General features: G+C 40.2%; 1 protein-coding gene across 1 annotated transcript in view; it reads left to right on the top strand.

Annotated features, from left to right (window-relative positions):
• Slc4a4 (solute carrier family 4 member 4) overlaps positions 1-22,396 on the top strand; it is a 385,548-nt gene that overhangs the window by 297,643 nt on the left and 65,509 nt on the right. Inside the window, 2 exon segments of the mRNA XM_076938759.1 lie at positions 7,106-7,239; positions 13,362-13,633. Coding sequence (XP_076794874.1) covers positions 7,106-7,239; positions 13,362-13,633 — 406 coding nt within the window.

Here is a 22,396-nt window from a genome sequence, read left to right on the forward strand (position 1 = left end):
GAAAGGAACTTTGAACTTTAAAAACATATTTTACAGGCTAAGAGGACTGGTTAAAGTGTGTGACTTGCAAGTGTTGGGGGCTGCGGTTGAGATCTTAAGAACACACATAGATGCTTAGAGAGCATGGCAGAGCTCCTGTGATGATAGCAATCTGGTCCCTAGAGCAAGCCAGCTAGAGTAACTGCACTGTGAAGTCTGGGCACAATTGAGAGTCACTGCCTAAGTACATAAGGGAGTGAATGATCAATGAAGACTCCTGACAGGAACCTCAGGCCTCCACACACGTGTGTATACACATGCACACACACATTCCACTTACCTGCACATACCATGAGTGAACACACACCCCTCCACATGCAAATGTTGCTTTACAAGTTCTGAGTTAAGTTTAATTGACAGAAGTTAAGTCATTGTACTTTTTATTCGAAAGACATTTGTCAGCTTTGTTTGGTTGGTGATCAGAAAATTAAAGTCATTTGGAGAAGATAGGGAGTCTCAAATGGTGCTGAAGTAAAATTTATCATTTTTAGCTTATGTCTACCTTGAAAATGGCTTCTCCAATCTGACATTTTCATTATATCTTTTCATACATATTGTAAAATATACATACACAGGTAGAGAGACATGTAGGGTATTATGTAAATGAGACTACACATTCATGTTTTATAACAGTTATATTTTGTACGCATTTCCTTCGTTAATAGGTTCTTTAGCATAATTCTGGTAACTATCACATGATATATGCACTATAATTTATTTAATAAACGTATATTCCCAGTTTGTCCCAGTTTTCTCTTCTATAAAGAATACTATAGACATCAACTATATATTTATTATTTATAATTATCTCCCTAAGGTAAATCCCTAGCAAAATTATTGTGCAATATATTCATTATAGTTGTTATTTAATTCAAATTATACTCAACAAAGGTTATTCTAGTTCATATTTCTAGCAACAGTGGGCAGGAGGACTCACTTGCCCACTCACCCCTTTCTGCCCTAGATTCTCATTTTTGTTATGCTGTGTGTTGAAAAACATCGGCTTGCTTTAATTTGATCTCACTCTGTGGTTTTAATAAACCCGGGGTATCTGTTCACATTGACACCGACCATCCATCCTTCTCTATGGTTATATTCTTGCTGTATTCTCCTTTGGGGACATTTAGTTTCTCCTCTTAACCCCCTGTATAATAAGGGTATTTTCCTTTCCTTGTTAGGCAAAGAATTACAAAGTGTTTTTCTAATGCCATGATGTCTTTTAACTGTGTGTGTGGCGTCTCTGGCTGTACAGATTTTAACTTTAGCTTGCAAGCCTTCCATCCTCCTTGTCTCTGGCTTGCACGACATATTTAAAGAGGCTTCTCCTCCCAAAGATTAGAAAAATATTTCCTCACATGCTTCGGTTCTTCTATGTTTAGTTGTTTTATCCATCTGGAATTGATTTTTGTGTAGTGTTAGACTGGAATTGGGTGTTTCACATACATGTTCACAGCTCTTCTAAGACCAGAAGGCGTCTGTCTTGCCCCTCATTCTATTCCCAGAGAGGTCAAGCTCTCTTGCTGAAGGCCTGGGCTCACGCTTTTCTCAACCAGAGCTGTAGTTTGTCTTCCCTGATTGTGTAGTGTCTACTGGTCGTGTGGCCTGAAGTCCTGTTTATGACATGCCTAACAGCAGGGAGCATGACCTTGAGGATCCCGGGTGCTTCCTTTGGACAGGACAGGAATGATAGAGGGTGAAGCCAGCTTTACTCCATGCAGGTGTGTAATGTGTGTAACTAGCTCTTGATGCTGTTGTGAGGGAGGAAGGGAGATGGTCAATGGGTGGACCTCAAACTTGGACCTCAAGAGAATAACCTGGGAGCTCTGAGAATTCATTCTCTAGGTTTCAACTCCCTGTCCTTTTTCAGAGATGCTGACTTAACTGCTCTGTGTGAATATGAAGGATTAGGCTTTTAACAAACAGACAAACACATATGAACTTTCTCAGGCAATTCTCATGTGACCTGAATTTGCATTCTTTCTCTCCTTAAATTTTTTTTTATTTATTTTTAATATATGTGTGTGTGTTTCCTTCATGTGTGCATGTGCATCCTGTGTGCCCGGTGTCTGCAGAGGCTAGAGGGGTATTTCTGATCCATTGGAACTGGAGTTACAAAAAGTTGTGAGGTACCAAGTGCATTCTGGGACCTGAATCCAGACTCTCTGCTAGAGCAAATATGTGTTCTTAACTGTTGAGCTGCTTCTCTAGCCACACTTGTATCATTCTTAACTTACTTTTAATAATGGGATTTAGCTTCTGCTGGGGCATGACATTAAAACTTTTGCATGTTTCAGCACTTAGAAGGTGAAGGTAGGCATGGGATTGATTTCAGCCTAGACAACAATGAAGTCAGGCTGAGCTATAAAACAAGACCTTTGTGTAAACAAACACACAAAACAGCATTGCAGTTGAGCTGGATTCTCCTTAGTGTTTCTTGTGGCATCACATCTGCCTCGTTTCTTTTCCTTGGCTAAACTTCAGATTCAAAGACTCATCTACATAAATTCAATTTTATTATTCGACAAGCTGTATCATTCATGTAAATCATCCCAAACATGAGCTAAATTTTCTCTCCTTATGAGTAGAAATAAAAAACATTTTTAAGGCTTGTCATATCACAGTAATATTGGTGAATGCACTGTCATTTAATACAACTAAAATATTTTTTAAGTTCTACTAGTTTGCAAATTGTCTAAGAAACAGAAAATCTGGTGTTTTTCTTAGCCTTTATGCTGTTTCCTCTCTGTCTCTTACTGCTGCCAAGCAAGCCCTCCTCCACAGGGTAACAATTGTGAACCAAAACAATAAGATCCTTACTAAAAAGAATACAGAGTCACAAATGCTATTTTGTGGTGTCATGTGAAGATTAAGTACAATGAGGTGAAGGCATGCATCTTTAATGTCTAATGTCCAATTCTCCTGAGTACCCATCTTTACATTGTTATGGGGGTGATGCTACTCACAGTTCATGTCCCAAGTAATTTAAAGTCACGAAACGCTGATATTTCGAACACAGCTGCATTTTAAGTTTTTTTGACCCTTCCTCCTACGGTTTACATTTCTGTATGCTTGATTTTGAAGGTTTGAGAAATGTTCTACTTTTTCTGACTGTTTTGAAAACCAGAGTATATCTTGGGTTAAATTTCACACCCTCATGCAGGCAAAGAAACAGTTGCACATTGTTTTGTATAAGGGTTTTGATTTTGATTCTGTAACATAAATAGACTGTTTTGTTTTGGCTAGAAGCATCAATTTTAATGTAAGAATCAACCCTTCAGGCCCTAGTGTTGCCCCAAGGTATCTATACAGAATTCAAGAGGCCCCACCCCTTCCTACTGAGGGTTAATCTTGATTTAAACCATTCCTTACAGCTTTCCACCTTCTTCCTGTTCTGAAGGTAAAAGAAGTGATAATTCCTGGGTGTGCTGAAGGGGATGAGAAGGCGGGAGGGAAGAGACCCAATAGTACATCTCTACTGCACGTTCTGCTGTGCTCTGAATTCTTTTCCATTTAATCCAGCAGTTCTCAGCCTGTGGGTCATGGCTCTTTTGGGGGTCGTGTATCATATATCCTGCATATCAGATACCCTACATATCTATTACAATTCCTAACAGTAGCAACATTACAGTTATGAAGTAGTAACAAATGATTTTATGGTTGGGGTGGGGGGTCCCCACTTCATGAGGAACTGTATTAAAGGGTCGCAGCATCAGGAAGGTTGAGAACGACTGCTCTGATCCAAGTAATGATCCAGTGAGGTAGCCATAGGTTTGGCAGAGAGATACTTGGCTCTAGGGCAGTAACCGGTACAGCTGATGTAAGCTCACAGAGCCATGTCTGCAAGGTGCTGAGCCAGCTGGCAGAGGCCTTAGTACTCATCAAGCCCCGCCTCTTGCCTCTTTGTCTTATATTCAAGTAAAGATGTTGCCAATGAGAGGCTGCTGCTATTCAAAAAGCTTTTAGCCACCAGAGACTATGCTAGGCATGTCCCATACTCTGTGTGACCTAACATGCAGATTAGAGGCTGCACTGCAACTGTGGGACAGCCTCTAAGGCAGCTGGAGACTGAGCCTGTTTCTCTACTCTACTGCCTTTTATTTTATTACTTGAAAGAAGTGAGGTGACATTCTGAAGATTGTCGGGTTTCTCGTGCAGAACAGTCTAGACTCTGGATTTCCTGATAGCTGTCTGTCTCCTTCTACTACTGGTTCCTTGTAGGAATTCTCTGACAGCAGGGAGGAAGGAGGAAGGCCAACCAAGAGTGTCAGGACACTCTGTGGCCCCTCGTGTACACCCGCTGCCAAGTCCAGCCAACTGCACCTTTGTGAAGTGCTAGGAATTTCTTTCCTTCTAGAAGTCAGATACAGAAGTATCTTTAAAACTCATGGCTGTTGACAAGACATGACTTAATGAAGTTTTCTTTTAGAATTCAATAGTGGTGAACACTGAATAGGATAAATCAGAAAAGGTGTTTACAATGATCTGTTTTGTAAGTTCCATTGAAATCTAGTTACAGTTAACGTTATTCATTGTCTTTTTTTTTTTTTTTTTTTTTTTTTTTTAAATTCTGGGCTGTGAAGAGGAACATGTCAAAATGTGGTGAAAATGGTTCTTTTCTCAGAATTGCTGGAAGCCTCTCTCGGTTGAAGCAAGTTTCCAGTGCAGTGTGTGTAATAAATCACCTATCTCTGCTTCAGAATTGTCAGCCACAGAATGGAAAACTAGCACTTATGAAGGGATCAAGCACTGCAATAAAAATAATCTGCCTTGGAGTCATCACGTGACTTCCATAAATCACTGAGGTTTTCTGGAAGAAACTGGTTGCTGTCTTTACTGAACAAGCAGCCAAGGCTCTTGACCTTTGATAAGGAGACCTAGGGTGTCATATGGGCATGCCTTCTTCGGTTCCTTCAGCACTAGCTGAGAACCTGCAAAGCTCGTGGAAGGATGGTGGGCAGCAGGATGGAAGGAGAAACAGAAGATGCAGGAAGACCTTGTTCCTGTCCTCCCAGAGATTGATGGCTATGGCAAGCCAAGCTGAGGATCTGAAATCTCAAGTTCCTCCTTTCTGATTTTACACCCTGCCTTATGCCCAATCTGAGTCGTGTTTTCGTCTCTTTGAGCCATGGTGCACAGTCTCTTTGCCTATTAAATATGCTTAGACTGTGTCATAAGGACACATTTTATACTACCATGTAAGTGAATCATCTGGGCAATCGAAGCGTTTAAATCCTTAGATATTAGGGGAGCTATAAAAAAATAAAATAAGATTATGAAAGCTCCCTGTTTATGGACAAGGGCTGACAATTTCCCTATCTAGGAAACTCCAAGCTGAATGATTTTCCACACCTTTGGTACTTGCAAAGAGTGACATGTGGTTAGGTGGACACACACATCCAATAGCTCTTATCCACATTGCATGCTCATCACTCAACTCACCTGAATGTCACAGTGTCAACAGTCAAGAAACCAGGACAGTGTTATATAGGGAACAGGGGGCCTTCCAGGCTCATCCATCGAACTGCATCTTGGTTGCACTTTTTTTTTTTTTTTTTTTTTTTTTTTTTGCTTCTCACTTTTCTTCCCTATGAGGAACAATGAGCTGGGATAGCTATTAAAAATTGAGTGATGCTTTCAAACTGTTCCTTAGCCCTCACGCGTGTTTAAGAGGGAGCCTCTGTGTGTCGCTCCTGCTAGATTCCTGATTATGATTGCACATGGATCATGATTCCACAGCATGATTAAGGAAGGTTGCTTTGTTAAGTTAGTGGTCCTTTTGTGTTTTGCTTCCTGTTGTGCTAACGGAAAAGTTGATGTCCAGAGATGTCAACAAAAGCTTTAGCTATTTATGTCTCTGCACATTTATTTTTCTCAGACTATAAAGTTCCTTGAAGTTTTCGTGCAGTTTGCATTGGAATGTGTGTTAGTACGTAATGAGAATGATTGCTGTTGTCGGTCGTCATCATCATCAATAGCAGAAGCAGCATTTTTTTTTTTTTTTTTACAATTGGTGGCTTAAAAATTGCAAGTGAGCCGGGCAGTGGTGGCTCACACTTTTAATCCCAGCACTTGGGAGGCAGAGGCAGGTGGATTTCTGAGTTCGAGGCCAGCCTGGTCTACAGAGTGAGTTCCAGGACAGCCAGGGCTACACAGAGAAAGCCTGTCTCGAAAAAAAAAAAAAAAAAAAGAAAAAACAAAAACAAAACAAAAACAAAACAAAACAAAACAACAACAACAAAAAAAAAAAACAAAAAAAATTGCAAATGACCTGAGAGCTAGCTATTCACAGTTAATGGTTGCTGGGGGAGGAAGAGCCCGTTTTCCTCAGGAATGTGACCTCTGCAAGGCTGCTCACATTCCAGCAGATAGCCCCTTACTCACGCACACATATACAATATTGACAGGACTTAGTGGATTGTGAAAAGAAAAGGAAAGAGGGGATATTCAGTTGGGAGGTGATAAGGAGGATGGTGTCTCGAAGCGTTCAGTATGGTGAACAGGATGGATATAATCAGAATGCATGTATATACGTATGAAATTAAAAGACATGAAATGCATGTATATATGTGAAATTAAAGCAGACATGGGATAATTGTTACAGTGGCATCACTGTCTTTGTCCTCTTTGGTCTCACCCCCTCCTTTTCAAAATCTTCTCTGTTAGGAAAAAAAAAAAGGTTTTGTGTTTAAATTGTAGCTACTTAAACGTACCTACTAAGTGCAAGGTATAATGGCACCAAAGCAAACATTGAAGAACCACAAAGAGAAAAATAGATTTATAAAACCTGAATCAGTTCTTCTGTTTTGGTGATTTCAATACATTTTTAAGTAATGGTCAGAGATGCTGTTCCCTCCTGGATACCAGGAGTCTCAGTCACTGCTGCATTGTGGAGCAACCAATCCTTGCAATAGGGAAGAGTTATGGTGTGTGTGTTCAAGACCTATTCTCTAGGGACCTTGTTCTAACACACACAGCTTCTTCCTTTGGCTGACATCATAAATAGGAAGATCACATGTGGGTCTTTTGGGTTGCTTTTGCTTTACCACCTGAATGTTCTTTCTTTTAGGGTGTGTTGGAGAGTTTCCTGGGCACTGCTGTCTCTGGAGCCATCTTCTGCCTTTTCGCGGGTCAACCGCTCACCATCTTGAGCAGCACGGGACCTGTTTTGGTGTTTGAGAGGCTTCTTTTTAACTTCAGCAAGTATGTGTCTGTCTGTCTGTCTGTCTGTCTGATTACTTGATCTCCTATGTTGTTCCATTTGGACAAAGCACAGAATAGCCGTGAAATAGATCTAAGAAGCTGCCAAAATACTGGAGTGATAAGATTTGGAAGCCAAAAGTGCCTTAATGATTAAGTTGTCCAGAGCTTAGTTTACTGTCATTTCAAGAGGCCCATCTGTTGTGCTTTCTGCTCTTTTCCTTCCCCAAGAATTCTCATCCTTACTGGCTTCTTTCATGTCCCAAGGGCTGACTCCCAAGGACTAAAAGCCCCAGATTCCTTTGCCCTCCAGGGCTTCCTGCTGGTTTAGATAATGAAGAGAGAGCAAAGTTTCAGGATGTCATGTTCTCCCATCATCCCTTGCTTTCGGCACAGCAGCCTTGCTTGCTTCCTGACCCTGGCTTCTGTCAGGTGGCCTGTCTAGCCCAGTTTTTGCTCACCAGGCTGTTGTAACTCCATTCCTTGTGTGACCTTTAAAAGCCCAAGATTGATAATGGCTCCCTGCTCTAGTTAGCTCTAAGTGGATCCGCATTGCCATTTTAAGGGGAGGGGGAGTTAGGCTTTTGCGAATAGCCTGTTTATTTTAGCTTCCTTGAGTCCCACTTTAAAATGTCTTTTCTGTCATGATACTGAAACAGTGAAGAAACCAAATGACTTGTGCCAGGTTGTATGGTTCATTCATGAAAGAAACTGAATGTTCTTAACCCATGGTTCCCCTGTTATTCACTGTAGATAGCGTCCAGTACTCAGATGGATAGTATCGATGACAGTATTTTCTCTTAGAAGCTGGTGGTTCATTTTAAATGGGGGGGTGGTGGTGGTAGTTGAGATAAGGAAATTATTTAAATTGTTAATTTAGCACAGGAGTAGATTTGATTCCATGTAAAACTGGGTATTCTTCTCTCTCTCTCTCTCTCTCTGCTGTGTTTGCTCTACTTCTAGGACAGGAATGCCTTTACTGGATGGTCTCAGTGCTTAGATCATGGTTTGTCATTTCCTGTGAGCATTCCTTTGCAGAATTTCCATATTTTGTATTGTTGCATATTGCAGGATTTTAATTATAGAACAGCCAGTGTCTACACAGTAACTGTATTTGTTACTTCTCTGTTGCTATTCCAGGATACTTTGACAAGCTGTAACTTAGAGGAGAAAGGGTTTGTACTGACTTACAGTTCATTGCAAGAAAAGCATGGCGAAAGAAGAGTGGGGGGGCCCTGGCAGTTAGGAAGATGAGAAAGGACAGGAAATGGGGCCAGGCCATACAACCTCAAAGCTAACCTCCATGGCTGTACTTCCTCCAACAGGCTTCCACCTTCTGAAACTCCCATACCCTTCCCATATAGTGCTACCAGCTGGTGATCATATGTTCAAACCCGCAACTCTGGGGGGCATATTTCATATCAAACCAAACCATAACAAGACTTGTGGACTTGATGGCTCCCACAGAACTTTTGAAATTGTGTGTGTCATTGAAACTGAGTGTAAGTTAAATAAGACTGTAAAAAGGTTGAGACTTTTTTTTTTTTAAATCTGGGCAGATAATGTCAGTGAAAACCTTCTGAGCACTGGAAGTTGCAATATTTAAATAGAATTGTGACTTTTCTGTAGATCCTTATTACGGATTTCTCCTCCACCATAATTCTGAGAAGGACATGGAAAGAATTTTATTCATGTCAGTTTATAGAGAGAGTCAAACAGTTTTTATATGTTTAAGAAAACATTTTCTGAGACAAGAAAGGCTTCATGGGAAGATTAAACAAGTGTGTGCTATAAACAGGAACAAACAGACAGAGGCTTGCAGAGAGATTTATTGGATGCAATGTGATCAGAGTCTGAATCTACAGAAAATGTTTGTGCCTTGGTTTATTTTACTTATTGTAGGCTACAGAGTATTTCCTTCCACCAAGCGAGTTCCTTTCTCACTTTCCCTTCTGTTTCATCATAATTGGTTCTGTTACATAGTTTCCAGCAATTTATTTGAAAACAGTTGTAAAGCAATGAGCAACATTTGCAAAACTGCCTTAAACCCAACATCGCCTATTATGTGACAAATGGTACTTTGATTCACTGTGCTCTGAATGTATTCATTTATTTTTCTTAGGATCCCGGTAATTGTGGTATTTCCTCTGGATACAATGCAGTTTGTGGCATACAATTTCCCAAACCTGCGTTGACCCACTATCAGGTTTTAGATGCTTTCTCGTGTGCCTTGGAAGTACAGTATTCCAGTCTCTATTTGGTCATTTCCTCCTCAGCACACCAAAGAGTCAAGATGGCTGTCCAGTCAAGCCATCTTGGACTATTTGTTCATCTTGCCCAGCTTTGTTGCAAGATAATTTTCCCTTTTAGGAGCTGTAGTTGAGTCCTTGTTTCGCAGGATCAGGGTAGTTATCACAGATTACCAACTGGTATGCTGCCAAGATTCTCATCTTCTAGTTTTTCTTGAAACTGTAAATATTGTGGATTCATAGCAGTGCCATGTTTTAGTTAGTGGTTTTATTTGAGTTCATTCTCACTGAACTATGCCGGCAGTTTGAAAGTCTTTTATAATAGTGAGTTTGGTATATACTGTTTAGGTTCTAAGATTTAAGCTTGTATGTGCATTTTGTCTTTTGTGTCCAAACTCATGGTGTTTTAATTGCTAACAATTAATGAGTTTGTCTCTCATCCTCTCTTGAAAACATCAATTCTGTAACAACTTCTAGCATTCTTGGAACAAAGCTGGAGTGCCTTAGCTTTCAGTCTGGGAATGGTGGCACATGCCTATAATTGTAGTATGTAAAAGACAAGCTGTGGTGCTATGACCTCAAAGCCAGCCCTGGTTGCATACTGAGTCCCATGCAACCCTGAACTATTGAGTGAGCCCCTATCTCAAAAGCAAAGCAGAAAACCAACCAACCAAACACGAAAAGATCTTTCTACATTTTATCTTGTTAGGGAAGTTTTAAACTTTTAAGAAAAATGCTGGTTGTCTCAAATGGTAGTAAAACATTTCTTAACTGTAGTTTTGGAGCTGTCTCATGTGATAATGTGAACTCTCTCAATTCTTAGGGCATGTTTTTTTTCTGCAGTTTGCTTAACTTACACAGACCTAACCTTAAGCAGTAGAGTTTATGCAGATGTGCATGGCATGAAGCAGCAGAGATGTAGACATACACAGAACTGGAATAGAAGGTAAAGCTGTTGCTGAAATATCTCTGAAGATCTATAGAAAATAAATCACACTAAAGTTCATAATTTCCATTTTTTCTCTATTCTACTTTGCACATAACAGGATGTAGCCTATCCACATTTACCGGAAGTCCATGCATTTAAATGTTAATCTCTCCAGAAACAGACTTGTGGAAACACACAATAATGTTTTGCCATATATCCGGATACCTTACATCACCATCAGGTTGACATAAAATTAACTATAACTGTGTGTCAGAAACTTTAAACTCCAACATTCTATAATTATTTCCTAGCTGTATGGGTTAACTTACAGGCCGCTGCCAGTCACTGTCTTAGTTAAGGCATGAGCTACAGGCATGCACTCCTTCATCTACAATGAATGTATCAGTCATCTTTTAAGGAGCAAAGTGTTGTTCTGGGTGGAGAAGTAGGCTTCTGTTCTGTGAGCAGTTGGGAATCGGAAGGGTTTCAGCTGAGGTGTATAATCAGCACTTAAAAGATCATATTGGCTTTGGTGTGGAAAATTGCTTTGAGTAGGGCAAGCATAGGTATCAGTAAATGAATGAGTTCAGAGGTTTTTATCAGGCAAAGATTTAGCTGCTCCCACTGAGTTGATGATAGGAAACAAGGCGCTGTGATGTCTTTGGGGAAGTGTTCAAACAGTGGCCAACAGTTATCAGAAACCTGATGTCTAGAAATAAGGCTAAGACTGTCAAGTGTGCAGGATCCTTGGTTCTTAGGCTCTATCCTCGCTCTCATCACGTTATGAAATAATATGACAAATTATGAATTAACAATCGCTACAAAAAGCTCACCCTCTACCTTATTAAAAGATAACCAATATGCAATCATGAAATATCAATACTTGACCCATCATTTTCTATCAATCTTGACTTAGAAGAAATGGGAAGAGCATTGAAAGACAGTAGTGTAATTTAGATGATGATGATGGTCCATTCTAAGACTTCTGTGGAACAAGCCTAGGCAGAACAAGGTAGACAGACACAGATCCTTCACACATAGTTATGATAAAAGGATATCCTATCTGTGGGCATTCAAATGAGAACCAGTAGTGTTTGGCTGCATCATGGCAGGGCAACCTCTCTTGATCTGATAACAGTCTGTGTCTTTCCTCCCGTCTTCTCTTCTTAGTGATGCTCTGTCCAGAGTGCACATTACAGGGTACCTTATACCACATATCTTTTAGACTACTCTTCCACCTCCTGGCCTGACTCTTCTTACTCAGTCTGGAAAGTTTCTTCATACACATTCTCAATCACCTCGATGTCCTTTCTGCTACTCCATTCCCTCCCAGAGGTCCTTACTGTCTTCTTTCCTGGCATTGTCACTTAGCATTTCATATTATAATTGCCTTTATCACCCTGGCTTCCTTGCTGGAAGACAGACCTTAGTTGAGCACACACTACACACTGATGTTACTGTCGTCTTCATTAACCAGGACATTAACCAGGACATTACCCCCTTACACATCAATGCTTTTGAGTAGTTTACTCTGTATACTTCATGAATACCTACTTTAAAAACGTTTTCTTAAATTTAAGCTTATCCTTTAACCCTTTCATACATGCATAATGGTTATATTCACCCCACTCTCTCTTCTCTCTCCTTCACAAACCCTCTTTTTATCCATAGAAGGCTTTTTTCTAAGACTGATATCCTTTTTAGTGTTTTGTGACCCATCCAGGTCAACCAGGGTCTTTTGTGCAACCATACTTGGTATTTTTCACTGAAGTGTCGTAGGTTCCCTAGTAGGCAGGCAAGTGAAGGCAATAACTCCCTATCTGCCAGAATTTACCTGGAGCTAATAGGTAATCCATGAGGTACAGGACTCTGTGAACCTGTTCCTTACCAATGCTATTGACTATTGATGATCTCTCTCTCTCTCTCTCTCTCTCTCTCTCTCTCTCTCTCTCTCTCTCTCTCTCTAAAAGCCTAGTGTAATAAACTTCAACTGTGGGGGTTTGTGACTGTAATTTTTGTCTTCCCCAAAACAGTACAGATGTCTTCTATCTCTTATAGTCCTTGTGGCCCCTTTGCTACAGAACTCTTTGAGCGTGGCAAGAGATAAGTATCAAGAGATAAGCATAAGTATCTGTGGAGGGCCGAGCAGTTAACCATCACTTATCATTAGCAGCTCGAGAATTCATGAGCCTCTTGTTTCAATGTCATTCAAATAGGAAGAGGTGCTTTCTGATTTAAGTAAAGGAAGCATTTGTCTGTAAACAATATTTAGTAGGCAATATTACACTGTATCTATTTAACTAAACAGCAATATTAAATTCCTGCCTAGGCCTTGGGACCTTCCCAGTCATAGGTTTTTGGCAGATTTATAGTTATCAGGCATAGGATTTTTCTGCAGCCCTCGACTCCAATCAGAAAGTAATTGTTTTATCTGAAATAGTCAGGCCATTGTTATACAACTCTCTCTCTCTCTCTCTCTCTCTCTCTCTCTCTCTCTCTCTCTCTCTCTTTCTCTCTCTCTCTCTGTGTGTCTGTGTGTGTGTGTCTGTGTGTGTGTATTGCTTATTAAGTTGGTATTGTAGTTTATAGGGTTCAATTCTGGGTAAGAATGTGGATACAGTTTCTCACTCAGCAGCCTACATAGTACCAGCTAACTACCAGGGAAGTTTCCACCTCACACGTTAATTTTGAAAGCAATAATTAGTGACCGCCCCCACCAAAAAACTTTTAGAGTAATTCCTAAAGGCAGCATAATAATATCATGAAACCAAATTCTTAAAAATTTTCTAAATAAAATTTAGCTTTGTATAAGCAGTGTCTGAAAGTGATCTTGTGTTTTCAGCAACCGTTCTTATAGGCATTTTAGTTGGTTTATATTCTGCATGTATTTCCTGGCAGAACAGTCGACAATGCCTGCTTGGTTTGGTTTGTTTGCTTTTTCTTCCCAGGGACCATAACTTTGACTACTTGGAGTTTCGTCTTTGGATTGGTCTGTGGTCAGCCTTCATGTGTCTCATCCTGGTGGCCACTGATGCCAGCTTCCTTGTTCAGTACTTCACCCGTTTCACAGAAGAAGGTTTCTCCTCTCTGATCAGCTTCATCTTCATCTATGATGCTTTCAAGAAGATGATCAAGCTAGCAGATTACTATCCTATAAACTCTGACTTCAAAGTGGGTTACAACACTCACTTCTCCTGTGCTTGCCTGCCACCTGATCCAGGTAAGGAAACCTTGGGTAGAGCTTGCTCCTACAGTTAGCTATAGGTTGGTGTTACATAGAGTAAAAATTGGTATGCATTTCATCCTTTTTGAGTTATGCCTAATGGATTGAGTCCAGTAGAATCCCAAGGGGGGATAAGCATGAATGCAGAGTATATTTATGGAATATCCACTTTCACTCCTGGATTTGAGGCTCAGTATCCAGATTCTTCTATTCGTAGTAAAGTAAATGTGATTGCACTGTAGGCCAGATACAAAATGCATATGGATGTAAATTAGAGGGTTTTTGTGCTTGTGGGAGGCTGTGCACGATTACTTCCAGATATGCTGTTGGTATAACTCATCCTCTGAGAGACTGAGAATATTGATTTTCATCTGCATGGTGAAGAAAGAAAGTAGCATCTCATGGGTAACTGGCCACAGTTCTCATGGGAAGACTGGGTCTCTAGGACTTCACAACTGCATCTCTTTTTGTCTAGTTTGAGGATGATAAACTTACATTAATATAAAGCCTACACTTAAGAGAAAGGCTGAAAAATATAAGATTGAGATTTCAATATTCAGATCAGCATGAGATTTGCATAGTTTTAACAGACTTGAGGTGGTAGTACACGAAATATGTCATAAAATAAAAGGGGCTTGTGTAGGACGTAGTAGTGTATGTCTATGAGTTAGGGACTCTAGAGAAACAGAACTAATATATTCATTATATAGAGATATGTTATCTATATATCATATATATGAGATTTATTACAATGGTCTATCTAGTGTATATATACTCTCTCTATATATATATGTGTGTGTGTGTATACATATATATATATACATATATATATACATATATATATATACATATATATACACATATATATATTATATGAGATTTATTACAATGGTCTATCTAATATATACATATATATGAGATTTATTACAGTGGTCTATCTAGTCTAACAATGGCTATCTACCACTAGAAATCTATGAACCCAGTAGGTATTCAGTCCATGAGGCTAAATGTCTCTCCTAATCTTCAATATACACTGAAATCCCAGAACAATCAGCTCAGGGCAAACGGGCTGAGAACAAGAGTTTCCTTCTTTCATGTCCTGTATAGAGACGATGGCATGGAAAGGTTTGGCCCAGATTTAATGTAGATCTTCCCACCTCAAAAGATATGATCTTTTGAGTGGAAGTGGTCTTCCACTTCAAATGATTTAATTAAGAAAAAACTGTCACAGGTGTATCCAGGCACTTGAATTTTAGTTACTTCTAAATGTAAACAGGTTGTCAACCAAGAACAGCCATCACAGCCTGTAATTCCAGAACTCAGGAGATGGAGGCAAGATTGCGACCAATTCAATGCCACCTGGGTTACATAGTTCCAAGATGGCCTGGACTGAGAGTCTATCTCAAAACCAATAGCAAAAACTGGCTTGTAGTCCTGAAAGGTGTTAGTAATAAATTACATCTGCTCCTTCCCAGAGAAATACAGCTATGGGAACTTGTCTTGAGAGAATGCCCAAACCCATAGAAGCCATCAGTCTAGGCTTAAAGGAAGTCTAGACAGTGAAAATACCAAATTCAGGGGCTGGAGCCATAGCTCAGTGGGTGCTTGCCTCATATATGTATAACTTTGGGTAAAATACTTGATACTAAGAAGGAGGAAGAGGAGGAGGAGGAAGAAGAGGAAGAGGAGGAAGGGAAACAGGAAGAAGAAGAAGAAGAAGAAGAAGAAGAAGAAGAAGAAGAAGAAGAAGAAGAAGAAGAAGAAGAAGAAGAAGAAGAAGAAGAAGAAGAAGAAGCAACAGCAGAAGTTCACAAGCATATTGATAATGGGAGTTTGAACTTTTCTATTTATTTGTATATATACACACTACACACACACACACACACACACACACACACACACACACACACACACACGTAAAAACTCTGAGCTGACTTGCTACACAAGCCTGAGTATACATTCAGCAAGGTTTTCTAAAAGAAAATAATTGTTCCTTAATGTTTTGTGGTCTGAGGTGTTTGTGAAGCTGGATGAGGGCTTTGTCAGTACACTGTCATGCACAAAAGAAAGATCTGGACTTGGCCCCATTCTACCTGTGGCTAATGGAAACTTTCATTATTTCTTCTAATTGGATGATGGCCTACAAGTTAATATAGGACTAAGAAAAGCATCAGTGATTGTGTTCAAGTTGAGAGAGAGGTGGAGGGGCAGAGGTGGAGAGAAGAATAGGGGGAGGGAGGAAGAAGAGAAAGAAAAGAAGGATGGGAACAGAGAGATGGGAGGGGGTTTTCTTTGAAGTTCCCTTCCATGAAGGCTCTTTGTATGAAAAGTTGGCACTAAAGGCTGTGTCAACTTCACATATGTAGTGCAGGTACAAGATGCAAGATTATAGCTTCCTTCTACCTGTGTCCCCTAGGTTCTGTGACGCCCCAGCCCCAAATTGCTCTCAGGACGTCCACAATTTCCCCTCCCTCTAGTCAGCGTCAGTATAGCTCTCATGTTTAAGTACCAGTTGACTGATGCCAAATGTATGACTGGAGCACGTTCCTCATCACCACATAGCCTGGTCTCACCTTAGACTCTAGGATGTGGTTAATAATAGCACCTTTTAGAACTGTCTTAAAGAAGTCAGATACAGTGGTGCATGCCTATAATCCAGAATGTGGGAGGCTGAGGTAGGAGGATTTCAAGTTCTAAGCTAGCCTGGGCTATCTAGTATTAACCTTTTATTAGCCCCTCCCCCAATAAATTAGTACAGACAGATAACTGTGCTTAGAATGTTTTCTAGCATGTAATCAGTAATTAAACACTACCTGCTTTGTTATTGTTGCTATTATTCATTACAATTTAACCTTCGGTGTGAGCGCCATTACAAAGAAGCTAGGATGTATCATTTCTCCTTCTCCTCATACACCATTGGGTAGTTGGGTTATTCTGGCTCCACATTGTTGGTTACACTTAGTTTTGTGGTGGTGGCACTCATGAAATGTATATAGGAACCGGTGATGGTCTAAGCATGTGGAGTTGAAACCTGCTTGTGGTTTGGAAGAGGTCATATAAACATATGTCTTAGTCACTATCCTATTGCTATGAAGACACACCATGACCAAGGAAACTTTCACAAAAGAAAGCTTTTAATTGTATGTGTGTGTGTGTGGGGGGGTGGCTTACAGTTTCAGAGGCTCAGTCCATTGTCCTATTGTTGAGGAGCATCTTGGCAGGCAATGAGGCACTGGGGAAGTAGCTAAGATACATCCTGATATGTAGGCTGAAAGGACCACTCTGGACCTGGCTTGGGCTCTTGAAACCTCAAGACCCACCCCAAGTGATACACTTCCTCCTATAAGGCTACATGTCCTAACCCTTTTCAAATAGTGCCACTCCCATGACTAAACATTCTAATATATAAGCCATTCTTATTCAAATCATAAGATATATACATTTTTTGTTAACAATTTTATGTGTTTTCTAAGCTCTATAAAGTTAATAACTATAGGCTGGGCATGGTGGAACACAACTTATTTTTTGTTTTGTTTTTTGTTTGTTTGTTTGTTTTTTGTTTTTTGGGGGGGTTTTCGAGACAGGATTTCTCTGAGTAGCCCTGGCTGTCCTGGAACTCACTCTGTAGACCAGGCTGGCCTGAAACTCAGAAATCCTCCTGCCTCTGCCTCCCAAATACTAAGATTAAAGGCAAGTGCCACCACTGCCTGGCGGGAACACACCTTTAATCCAAGCACTTGGGAGATCCAGGCAGCCAGAGCTCTTGGGTGTTCAGGGGTACTCTGGGATATGTAGTTAGTTCCAGGCCAGCCAGAGCTACACAGTGATATCCTACTTTTTAAAAAGGAAGGAAGGAAGAAAGGAAGAAAGGGAAAAGAACAAAAGAAAAGAACTACATGACTCATAGTTCCTACTCAACACTTACCCAACTTTTCCATAACCTGTATAGTCCTGATAGCAAACTGCAAAGACTCACCGCCATAAATGACTTCTGAAGAGCAAAGTGAAGGGGGAGTTAAGAAGAGAGCGTGTTAGGGAGAGTTGCACATACAGCTCAAGTAAGAGCTCTAAGAACAACAAAAGGCTGGTCTTTCATCACGACATGCACTCCTAGTAGAATAATTCAATCAATGAGCCAATAATATTTAAACTGGCGGGTGGCTTGTTTTTCAACGCTGGGGCAGTATGTAACAACAAGCCAGCAACTGCACAGATGGAGCAGTGATCCTGCAAATTCAGATTTTACAGAAATGGAAATATGGGTCAGTAATCTCTAGGAAGACTCTATTCATGTCCACAATACTTTATGGCCTTTTAAAATGTTTTAAATTTTGTTGAATATTTCATACACATATTATGCTTTATTCTTTAAGAATTTCACAATACATAAATAAAATATATTTTGATATCTACACGTTTCCCTGCCCCAACCCCTTAAAGACTCTCCTACCTAGTCCTTCTGCCAACTTCTCGTCATCTTCATTTTTGAAAATATAACCCATTGAGTTCAATTAATGTTGCTCATCTCTGTAAAGCCATCTGCTGGAGTGTGGGCAATTTACAGAGGCCACATCCTAGATGAAAACAGACTTTCCTTTTCTCAGCAGCCAACATCTGCCAATCAATCCTCAGCTATGGTCAGAGGTCTTGTGAGCTCCTTCCTCATTCATGCTATACTTTTGACTGGCTTAGTCTCATGTAGGTTAACCACAACTGCTATGTATTGATATATGTATCAGTGATATCATGCATTGCATAGACATAAACATTTAGAAAGGAGTTTGACAACATGACCATTTAGCAAAACAGTAACAGTAGCTTTGCCTCGGGCACCTGTGACTTCCCTAGCCATGGGTTTTTGACTATGCATGATCTCCTTCCTATTGGGCAGGCCTCAAACCTAAACAGAAGGCAGTTGGTTATTCCTAGCAACAGACATGCTACTATTTCCCTAGTGGTCACATCTTTCCTGATGTGCCTGTATTGTCATGCAATACAGACATGCAAGGTTCGGTACTGGGTGAGATACCTAATGTCAGCTCTCCCTAGCCTGCATAGCGCCTCCAGGTACAATGAAAGCTGGGTGGCAGGAAAAGACACATCCATCATTTCTAGACTGCCTTCTCTATGTCCTGAAGTGTCTTCAGAAATAGGCTCGTTCCATCATTGCAACCATGAACAATAGCAATAGTCAGTATTGTGTGGGTGCCTTTGTTGCCTCTCTGACCAAGAACTTAGATGACAGTCACCAATGTCTGGCACTGAGATTCTCATTGAATAATTCAGATCTTCCAGGAGCAGTGCTGTGTGCCCATACAACATACCTCTGTTCAAACTCCTTTTCTTTCTTCCTTATTTAAAAATATTTTTCGAGTTTTTACATTTATTATTATTTTGAGACAGGGTTTCTTTGTGTAGCCCTAGCTTTCCAGGGACTCTCTTTGTAGACCAGGCTGGCCTTGAACTCAGAGATCTGTGAGCCTCTGCCTCCTAAGTGCTGGGATTAAAGGCATGCATGACTAATGCCTAGCCTTAAAATATTTTTTAATCAACTTGTGAGGTAGAGTGCTTCCACAAGGTTTCTTCATGAATCTTAGTTTTGCCTAAGTCACCTCTTCACTCCTCCTATCCCATATCCCTTCACACTGATATCACATGTGTTAAATTTTATCTTTATGAAGAGAATTCTACCTCCTTTCCTTCCTGGTTCTTTTTTTTTAAGAGTTGGTTCTTTCTTTCTTCCTTCCTTCCTTCCTTCCTTCCTTTCTTTCTTTCTTTCTTTCTTTCTTTCTTTTTTGATGAATAGTAGTGCTTTAGCTGTAGATACATATGTGCACTCTATGTGTACCTAGTGCCCACAAAGTCCTCTGGAATTGTAGTTGTAGACAGTTGTAAGCCGTGTGCTTGCTCAGAAACTTGGGTCCTCTGCAAGACCAGCAAATGCTTTTTTGACTTCGGAGCTTTAATCTCTCATGGCCCCTTCCTGATTCTTCTTGTTCTTCAAAGTTTCTGTAAAATCTCATCACTTCCCGACTGACATTTTCTTTACGAAGACTTGTGCCTCTCTTTTAGCGTCTGCTATCGATTGGTAACTCAAAACATACGTCTTGTTTCACTGAAGAATTAAAAAGGAAACTGAGCCAGGAAGCTTGACCTTCATGTGTAGACACATGGGCTGTACACTCACATTTTCTTTTCTCAGACATGATGCTAGTTGATATAGAGATAATAGATCTGTTTCCCATCATGCCTTGATGGTTGCGTAGCATAAGTATGTAAGAAAGAGGATAATTCAGAAGCCCAAAGTGAAAAAAAAAATGGTAAGTTGGAAGCAGTTCACCACATCCCAGGTCATCCTATCCTTCCTCTACCAAGGAAATCATCAGTTGAGTAAACACAGACACCACATAGCAGTATGACCGTGAGATAGACTAATTAAGGTACTGGGAGTCTACTTCATTGATTTTTTTTAAGAATTATGTTCTTTAAAATGATATGGATTATGTGCATATACACACACAAACTGCTTTTATTAAATAGAAAACGATTTTCAGCAGCATCTTCTGATCATTTTTGCAGAAGTATTATATTATAAGTAGTGCTAATTATTTTCAAATGACCAGAGGTCCAGCTTCATTTGACCCAGATTTTAGAAATACATTTTTAACTCTAGTCACTCTGTTCATTTGCATAATGTGGAAAGTTTATGATGCACACATGCTCAAGGGTGTGTAGATAGTTTAGAAAAGGTCAAAATGAATTTTCTGACCAGGTGTTGGTTCTTTATCTGGAGGAGAAAGAAGCTTTGCTAAAAATGATAAATTATAAAAGCAAGAAAATAGCCTTAGGGGATAGACACTGTGTTGCAAACAGACGGGCTATATTTTATTGATTTGTTGTTAACTGTTCCAGAGACAACGTGCTTAATAATGGATGAGTGATTAAGAGGAGAAAATTCTTTCTCAGACATCGAACGCATTGCTGTCTGTAATCTCTCTGAGTAAAGGATGGCCTTTCTCCCGGTGTGAAAATATACGACCAAGCCAAGTAACTGAATTAGCTTGCTTTCCGTGTCCTCACCTTTATTTTATTCAAGCATGGAGAGACATCTGAGTGCTCGCAAGTAGTTGCACTAAGACAGAATTTTACTGCTTTTTACATAATTCCTCTCTTAGCCTAATAAATGGGTACCATCACTTGTGGTCTCCCTTGAAACGAACTACGTGGTTCCTTATGAATCCTGTGGGCCAGCAGTGTGCTCAGCATGTGTCTCACAGCCCAGGCATAGAAAATGAGGAGATATCGTATGATCCTAATTTATCTTTTATGAATGGTGCCATATTAAGTGCAATTTCTCTTTTATGGTAGGTCATTCCTTTTTTTTTTTTTTTTTTTTTATGAAGTCGGTTTAAATCATAAAGTAATTGCAAAACTTGAAAGTGTAAGTTATACGTACTGTACTGTTCCTGGTACTTGTTCTTGAAATAGTGCTTTGTTACCAAAGTCGATGTTTTGGTCATTCATAGTCATGGCAACGCCTGGGAAAGCCATGCGTGCCCCAAACACCATCCCTCCAGGCTCCTTTCATTGTCCTAACCTATATTTTAGCAGCTTCCCCGAGATTCTTGTAGAGACTGAAAAGAGGGCAGGGATGAGTTTGGATTAGCACCAGACCTGGAAATATTCTCTAGCTTTGTGTTTATGTAAAACATGTATTTGGACGAGTTTCTCTGGAATAATGGTCTGTGGCACATTGGGAACGTGATGATGGGTAGATATGGGGGAGATATTTCTGTGGAAACAGTGACTAATCATACTCCACTTAGTACATCCACTGTAACTCTGCTCTTTAACAAGGAGCACAGCAGAGTCTCAGGCAGACTTGTGGGAAGAGTGTCTGCAGCTGAAGACAGGCTAACTAGTAAGCTCAGGCACTGGGTTTGGTAAAAGTGCTTAGGAAAATGAAAACGGTAACCAGAAAGTTTAAAAAGCTATATAATTTTGTTTTTAGATGAGGATCTGAGATCAACTCTTAGCTGTTTCTCCCTGAATTTTCCCCGATTCGCTTTGCCATTATCCACAAAAGCTGTTTTTGTAGACTCGACTTTATCAAGGGAAGTGGTATAATCAAATTATCCAGGACCCTGAAATCAATGACATGCTCCTGTAACAAGAAGGAGATCTGGTTTTATCTTATATCAGTTACCCACTTACTTGATTTCCATAAGGCAATGCTTAGAGGGGAATAAACCACTGAAACCTGATAATTACTGAGTAGCCTTCAGATCCTCCTTGTTGGCAGCTCTGAGTTACTATAGCCATGCCACGCTGTTGTGATGCAAATTCAGATTAGCCTGGTGTTTAGTGAGCACCACCCAAATGTCAGGCATTTACCAGGGGATTTCAACAAACCTATGTTTAAATAGCACAGTATCTATAGATTTAATCATTGTAAAACCTTTGAGAAGTAGCTGACATCCCCCCCTTCCCCGCCCCCAAGCCCCCAGGTCAACGTCTGCTTTCTCCAGGTCATAGAGCGAATAATGGAATTAGCACCCTTCACTTAGCTCTGACCTTGAAATTCACACAGCGCTAACAGTTTTGCCTGTGTTCCATTACTGAATCTGCTTCATCACTTTATAGGGTAGTTAGATTCAAATCTACAGGAATGAAGGGCCAGGTACTTGGAAAAGTGACGTAACTCCTTAAGACTAGGGAAGGAGTTTCGGGAAGGAGTTTCAGAGCCCTGTGTCCAGAACA

Source organism: Arvicanthis niloticus, chromosome 7 (assembly GCF_011762505.2).
Source record: "Arvicanthis niloticus isolate mArvNil1 chromosome 7, mArvNil1.pat.X, whole genome shotgun sequence".
NCBI lineage: Eukaryota > Metazoa > Chordata > Mammalia > Rodentia > Muridae > Arvicanthis > Arvicanthis niloticus.